Here is a 7,863-nt window from a genome sequence, read left to right on the forward strand (position 1 = left end):
ATGCTAGCTGGCCAATGAGCCCCTCCCCAGTGCTGGAATTACATGTACCCCTTCGGGCCTTCAGATTTTGTATGGTACACATACATACATATGCATAAAATTTTATGTAGACACACACACATAAAAAAATCAATTTAAGAATAATATTTTTTTAGTTTACTGTAAACTTTTTCGGTCTTATGAGGATCACAGATAATTTAAATTGCTATTTTTGGCTAGACTTTTTATTGTTATTTCATTCAGTTTTTGTGATTATACTATGATTACATCATTTCCCCTCCCTCCAAACACTCTCTATATAGTCCTGCTTGCTCTTTTTCAAATTCACAACCTCTTTTTTCATTAAGTATATATATATATATGTGTGTATGTATGTATGTATATATGATCCTGCCTCTCTTTTTCTGCAAACTACCTTTTGCTTTATTATTGAACAAAGCTCCATTGTTCACACATAGCGTTTTCTTTATCCGTTTATCTCATCTGTCTGAGGCTATACATATATATGTATAATATATTATATATAATATAGCAACATATTATATAGGTATACAAGCACAACCTGTTCAGTTTACAGACAGTTTTATTGTGTTGTGTTTTCAGGGCTGACATCTGGTATTAAATAACCAGTTGGTGTACTCTTCCCTGGGGAAGACTACTTTTCCTGTTCCCAGCATCCTTGTTCCTGTAGTTCTTGAGGTCTCTTCTTGTCTGTTCCCCAACCACCTTTGCTTGTCTATTGCTGTTAACCTTCTTCAACTCACGGTTAGGCAACCATGGTGATGAGACTTCATGGGGATGCTTCTGATACCTCTAGGAGACACAATCTCATAACAAACTCCCTGATTGGCTCAGAAATTTCAAGATGGAATCTTTAATATCTATTTTGAGATATAATTTGAGAGCTATCAAGACAGTATTTAGAGTTAAACTAAAGAGCAGCTCTCCCGTGAGAACTGGGAATGTTCTGTTCTTTCCCTGAGTGTCTCTTCCTTTCCCGTGTTTATATCAAAGGTTTCAGGTTCATACACTAAACTGTGACTCTCTCCTTTGAGATGGCCATGCCCCCAAATCTGGAGTTCCTGTACACTCTTCTTGAACTTTCTCTTTGAACCTGTCAGAAACTCTGCTTCATACAGGTTCATCCTGAAATTCTTCTCTGCATTGAAGCCAAAACCCGTGTTTGGCCTGACTCGGGAACTCCAGGTAGAGGGAACCCTCAGACTGCCCTGGGTGGCAGCACAGAGCTGTGCAGAACCCACATCTGTGCCACGATGTTCTATGTGATTCTAGCCTCCTGGTATGTCTTCGGTCATCTGTAGTTTTGTTCTTTCAACCACCACCCTACAAAAAATAATTTAAAAAAAGCATTTACAACCAAACTAGTGAAAATACCTCTCATGAGCTTTTACTTTTAAGAAAGTTAGTTTGATCTGACAGTGGTGGTGCACACCTTTAATCCCAGCACTTGGGAGACAGAGGCAGGCAGATCTTTATGAGTTCGAGGTTAGCCTGCTCTACAAAGTGAGTTCCACGACAGCCAGAGCTGTTACACAGAAAAACTGTGTCTCAAAAAACTGGAAAAAAAGAAAAAGCAAGTCAGTTTGCCATTACATGTTTGCTTTGCTGGTTATGTTGAACATTTTTCCTGTAGCGCTTCAGTGTTCCCTAAAGTTTCAAACAGCCTGGCATGCAGTGCTCACATGGTAAACACCATCCACAGGACAGGCAGGATTAACTGAGTAGCACCCTCCAGGTGGGAGCTGTGGTTTTCCATTCCGTTGGCAGCCTGATGGAAATCATCAGGAAGAAGAGCTGAGCATGCCTGTGGGAATGTCTTGGTTAGGTCAGCTGAGGGGCTTTAACTGTTCACTGTGGGTGGATCCATTCTCTGGGCTGGGATTCTAAGATGTAGAAAAAGAAAAAAATAGGCTGAACACAAACATTCATCAACCCATGCTTCTTTAATTTTGTATCACATTTTATTATTTATTTTCGTTGCATTAGTGTGTGTGTGTGTGTGTGCGTGCGTGTGCGTGTGTGTATGTGTGTGCGTGCCTGTATTGTGTGTTTAAATGACACGGTCACCATGTAGAGGTTAGAAAACAACATGCAGGAATCAAGCCTCTCCTTCCTGAAGCAGGTTTACCCTGAGTCTTCTGACTGGCCAAGTCTGTGCTGCTTGACTGTGGATTTGATGTGACCAGTTCCCTATAGCTGCTGCCACCTTGACAGACTGTGGTCTGAAACTGTGAGCCAAACTCCCTCCTTCCTTAAGTCGGATGCCAGAGTATTTTAGCAGAGCACAGAAAATTAACACACTAGTATGAAGATCCTTGTCCTTGGGGGCCTCTAGTTGCTTACCTGTGGTGAAGAGAAAGTAACATTGGTACCAGCAGGGCTGCTCCATGAATGAGAAACATACAAGATATACCCACAGAGAACACTTGTCTCAATCCCAGATCCTAGGTAAAACTGGAAAGAGTTCTATGTCCATAAAGCTGTCCCATGACTGCCCCACCTAGGCCATAACTTGTGCATTCCTGCATAAACACAGTGATGTAAACATTTACATTTTTAAAGTGTCTTTGGCTCTATCTTGCTATCTGCCCAACCCTAACATGTGGTCAGACCACCTGAAAAAACTCCGTCCAGGTCACGAGGGGCCAACAAAGCACAGCAAACCACAAGGTGGTTGGTTGGTCAGTATGTCTTTAAAGAAAATGGGTTCCAAATTCAAAGAAAGGAAGTGGTCCCTGCCCAAATGGAGTCCCTGGTGCTTCCCTTCCAGCAGTAATGAAGCCCAGGAAGTCTGCAAAGGCTCAGGGCAGGACAGCTGGCAGGAGAGGAGGCCTCTCCACTTTGTGTCCTACTGGGATTCTGCTCATTGCACCAGGGCACAGTCACAGCCCCTGAACTTTCATGCCCAGTGCCCATGGTCACAGCTCAGTCCCAGGCCTGACCCCCGACAGGGAACAAGGAGTTGTGATACTGTAATGGGGTGTGGTGTCAGAGTGCAGTCTCTGCAGATTTTGGATTCAATTATAAGTCTTCCTGAAGTACTGATTACAAAAGAGAGCAGCATCAAATTTTTGAAATTGGGGTTATTCTGGGACCCACAGTTAAATCCATGCATAGTCCCTGTCTCAATGAAAAAGAGAGCCTGGTATGTGGGATCCAGCCTGGCCTGGCCCTGCCTTCCAAAGTGTCCTGGATGCCTCAGGTCCCACCTGCACCTTCAGAACTGCCCCTCCTTAGGAACACCCAAGAGCTCCCAGCAAGAGCTAGGTCCAGAAGGAAAGGAATGTAGAGAGAACAGTCAATCAGGCGGGTGTTAGACAAGAGGGTCACAGAGCTGAGGGGCACTGGCCTGTGTTCCAGCAACCCTCAGCAGAGGTGGCATGACGGACAGCCAGCACCATGGGGTTTGAACTTTGAGGCTGTCTTGATTACCTTTTGATCAGGGCATATTCTCCTACACTGTGACCATTATGCCCCTATGGACAGTGAAACCCTACACTCTTGTCCTTAGAAAAACTGTGGGGGAGACCTGGGTTGGGGAACTGTGCTGGGGGAGGCTGTGGCTACTTCTGTGATTCCAGAGGGTACACGATGGAGAAGCCACCCACCCTAGCTCCACCCTGTCACTGAGTTAGGCTTCTCAAAGAGCGGTCTTCCCGTCAGCCCACCAAGTCCTCCTGGACTAGAAGTCCGGCGGTGACAGTCACACTGCCCAAAGCCCTGATGACCCCTCACAGCCCTAGGTCCCCAGAGGCTTCTCAGACACTCCTGACACTGTCCAGCCTGACAGCCAGTGGCTCACCAGGTGGGGCTCTAGGACCTCACAAGGCTCTCCAGGAAAGTCAGAAGCCATGCTCCTTGGGCACCAACCCATCAATGTTGCTCTACATTTTCCCAGGTCTCTGCTTCCTGCAGGGCTCTTCAAGCCCACACTAGGTCACTCACAGACAGCCTGAGCCAGAGGACTGCTAAAGGGCTTTATTTGGTGAAAAGTGGGGAAGGGGAGGTCAAGGTGTGGGGGAGGGGCAGTGGGGAGTTTGGTCCAGGAGAGGTGTGGTACAGGGATGTCCCAGTCAGGTTTGGGCAGCAAGGCTTGCTCAGCAGGTGCACACCTGGGTAGCTGCTGTGACGGAGAGAAGAGAGATAAGTCCCCCATTCTGCAGGAGCAGCAGTCAGGGGAGTCATGGACAGGGACGGCCCAGGGCACATATGGGTCAGACATCTTCTTTCCCCACATTTCTGTGTAGTCCCTGCTAGGAGCTGGAACCCTCTGAAGAGATCCCACACCACTCCCATGAGCAGGCAGTTCCTTGCCTCGCTGGACAGAAAGGGAAGAACAGGGCAAGGCAGAGACCAGGGACTAGGAGAGATCATGACAAAAGGGAAGGACTTCTTAGCTGTCCTGGAAATGACACTCAGGGTCACCTCCCTGGTGACAACATCTGTCTGTGGGGATGGGATGAGGACCAGGGCTTCCTGAGCCCCACATTCTAGGCTTTTCCACATTCCTACAGGTGGGTCAGGGTGGGGAGACTTACCCTAGTCGCTTTCAGGCACACAGTGCTCTGTAGAAACCAAAAGAAGCCCATGGGTGAGAAAGGCCCTGTAGAGGACTCCATCACACCTGAGCTCAGACCCTCCCACAGCCAAGACCTGAGCAGGGCCTGGCAACCCTAGGAGAGGTGACAGGACCTTGAAGGTACAGTGCAGAGACCAGGGATACAGAGAGAGCAAGGGAGAGAGTGGACAGAAGCACAGGAGACTTGGAGGTCCATGGGGACCCCGAGGGACAGAGGCACAGAATGTGACATTGTGACCCTGAGGAAGTGATGGAGATACCTCAGAGACACAGGGGACATGGACAGACAGGAAACAACACATAAGGGACAATGAGACCAGGCACAGAGAGGACACAGAAGCACAGAGACAGACATGGTTTGGGGGCACAGACAGGTGGCAGTGACATAGGGGACTCAGGAGAGGCAAGGACAGCCCTGTTCTCACCATGTATCTCTCGTACAAGGATGTTTTCCACTTTGAGTCCCTTTTGCTGTACAAATTTCTTAAATTCTTCCATGGCCTCTGGGTTTTCCTCAGGGTTTCTCCCTGTTGGGAGGTGGGGCAGGCTTAAGGGGTGGGGCTCAGCTCTGCAGAGAGCCAGAGACATAGTGAAGGGAGCATTAACCAGCACAAAGGTTGAGAGAGGACCCTGGCGGTTAACAATGGACTGGTGTGTACACCCAGACACCGAGGGACCCTCTGGCCCTAGGGAGAACCTCTGCAGACTTAAAGGTCACTCCACAGACCGGTAAGAGCCCTGAATCTCAGGGGCATGAGGCTGTCCCCTGACAATCGAGGATCCCTACCTACCATAAAGGCCTCTGCCAAGACATTCCCTTTGACCTGACCCTTGACTGAGATCCCTGGAAGTGGCATTTGCTGGCTCCAGGGTGGAGACTGTTCCTGAGAGCTCAGGTCTCCAAAGGCCACAAACATCATGCCCACCCAGTTTTAGCCACTTTTTCTGTGGATCTCACACATTTCCTGGGCAGTACTCTGGGCACAGCATCAAGAGGCCTCCCTGTCCACAGTGCCAGGCATGTCTGCTGGAAGCAGAGACCAGACACAGGACTTGGGGCCCACGTGGCTCCTCACCGATGAGATTTCCCATGCCAAACAATGTCCCAGGGATGCGGCCTTCACAGTAGATGATGTAGTGGTCCTTCACCGGAAGCTCTTTAATATAGATGGACCTCTTGTCGTCAACTGCAGGTGAAGAGAAATAGATCTCAGTGTCTTATCCTTGAGGCACCATTGCAGACCATGTGAGGAAACACCTTGGAACTCTTCGGTAGTCATACAAGGGACCTGACTAGTGTAGCCCTGGCCTTTCTATCGTGTCCATACTTAGACAGGAGCCATTTCTTGGAAGATATCAAGCCCAACTAAGATGTTCAGAGAAGGGGGTTGAGTTTGGTCCCAGGCCTGAGCATCCATCTCCCTGCCTGGCTTTCTGCTCTTTAGCATTGTTTTCTCATGGGTCAAGAGCTGAGATCCAGGCAGGGAACCAAGAGCCACTCAGTTTCTAGGGCTGACTACACAACAACCTCTATATCTGGTACGTGGAAAGTGAGGGGATGGTCAGTCCTACAAGCTGGACCAGGAAGGACCCATCTATCCTGAGCTGTTACTGCAGGACACCCTAAGACACAGGGACTCACAGGAGGTGTATTTGCCAGGCTCATCAGTTTTCTTCAGCAGGATTTTAACGTCATGGCACTGACCGTTCTTCCTGTAAACACAAGGCCACAGTCAGGCTGCTCCTGCAGCAGAGCGGAGCCTCTCAGCTCTTTTGGTGAATCAGCCCTGGTCAGGGGATCTCCTAAATTCCATGTTCCTGCTTTAGGGAACTGCTTGGGACTGTGTCCCCTCAAATGCGGAATCTTTTAGTTCCCAAACTCAACACATAGCCAGGAGAGGAAGGGAGAGACTAACAACTACAGAAGCCCACATTTGGGGACACATACCAGAATATAACTTCAGCCTCCATGTCTCCTCCTTCCAGGGCTGTTACCTTCACAGGGAAAACCTTCGAGGGTATCTTGTAACTGGGTATGCTGCCGTTGTGTATCATGGCCTTTGGATACCAGTTCCCAGAGTACTGCAGGAGACAAATCTTTGAACATACCCAATTGTGGCCCTCTTCCTATCCCAGCCTCCAGCATATGGACAAGCACCTGAATAGACTCTCAGAGCCCAGGCTGCAGCCACTGAGAAGGGCTAACCCTGTATGTCCAAGGACCTTTGGTCAGAAAACAGATACCAGAGCTTCAGGCTACCCAACCCCATGATGGTAGAAAATGTGTGCTTCCCATCCAGGTATCTAAATCGTGAGACCTACCCCTTAGCACTGGCTGAATGCCCTTGTCCACGAGGCCTTCTAACTCTGGGTATGATCTGAACAAGGACCCCTCACCAAAATCTGTTTTCTATTCTAAACCACTATCTTCAGGAGGACGCCCATCTTGTGTTAGAATAGTGGAAGCCCAGTTCTGACTGCTCAGTGCAAGGTCAAATTCAACCTTCAAGGAAACATGCTGCTCCTCAGTTCACATCTACCAGCACCATGCAGAAGGCCAGGCCTTTATTCCACCCCTCCCCACTGACGTTTCCCTCCTCACATCCTCCTGGTCATATGATGGAGCTTCCTGGGCCTTCACGACAGCCACCAGCCCCAGAAGCATGAAGGTCAGGAACAGGTTCTTCATCCTCAGTCGCTAGCTGGGCTCTCACACAAGGCAGGTCACCTGGGGAAGGTCTAATCTGGCTGCTCACACGGTGCCCTTTATATCCTCCGTGGCCAGGGATGTGTGCCCACTTGGCACTGACCATGTCTCTCCCGTCCTTCTCTCATGGCCAAATCCACATCCATCATGGAGGTGGAAGGTTGTTGTTGTTGGGATCTGATGACTGTGAACTCAATGTCACCTACAGATGAAGAAAGACACACAATGCCCTGCAATGTCTGTGCCACCAAGACTTGTGCTCACAAAGAACCCTGGGAAGACGAGTGACTCAGTTGCAAGGAGGTTGCTCATTGGGCACTGACGGAGGGAGGGCCAGGCTTCCTTTCATAGCCCTGTCCTCCATCTGCCATGGCTGCCCTGAGCTGTGTCCCCTGAGATCTGGATTCTAATCTCCTGCTGCTGATAATGGGCTGAGCTACACCACGAGAGACTGTTGCTAGGCCCAGATGACTTGGCTGATGCCAGGGTGTGAGCCCACTTCATTGTCCCTACCTGGACCTTCCTGTAAGTGTGGACACAGACTCCTGACTCTTGT

General features: G+C 49.1%; 1 protein-coding gene across 2 annotated transcripts; it reads right to left on the reverse strand.

The window, feature by feature from the left end:
• Positions 1-3,984: 3,984 nt before the first annotated feature.
• On the reverse strand, positions 3,985-7,503 carry LOC148118683 (odorant-binding protein 2a-like). Of its 2 annotated transcripts, none has more exons than XM_087900129.1 (7): positions 7,203-7,503; positions 6,549-6,682; positions 6,243-6,313; positions 5,677-5,787; positions 5,026-5,127; positions 4,560-4,586; positions 3,985-4,141 (listed from the first exon to the last, which is right to left on the reverse strand). In XM_087900129.1, the coding sequence occupies exons 1-6, from the start codon at positions 7,287-7,289 to the stop codon at positions 4,561-4,563; spliced, it is 531 nt and encodes a 176-aa protein (XP_087756255.1). In that variant the 5' UTR covers positions 7,290-7,503; the 3' UTR covers positions 3,985-4,141; position 4,560. The 2 variants fall into 2 exon arrangements, with proteins under 2 accessions (XP_087756255.1, XP_087756254.1); XM_087900128.1 differs by having other exon boundaries at positions 3,985-4,144.
• Positions 7,504-7,863: the final 360 nt, after the last annotated feature.

Source organism: Myodes glareolus, chromosome 21 (assembly GCF_982192425.1).
Source record: "Myodes glareolus chromosome 21, mMyoGla1.1, whole genome shotgun sequence".
Classification (NCBI taxonomy): domain Eukaryota; kingdom Metazoa; phylum Chordata; class Mammalia; order Rodentia; family Cricetidae; genus Myodes; species Myodes glareolus.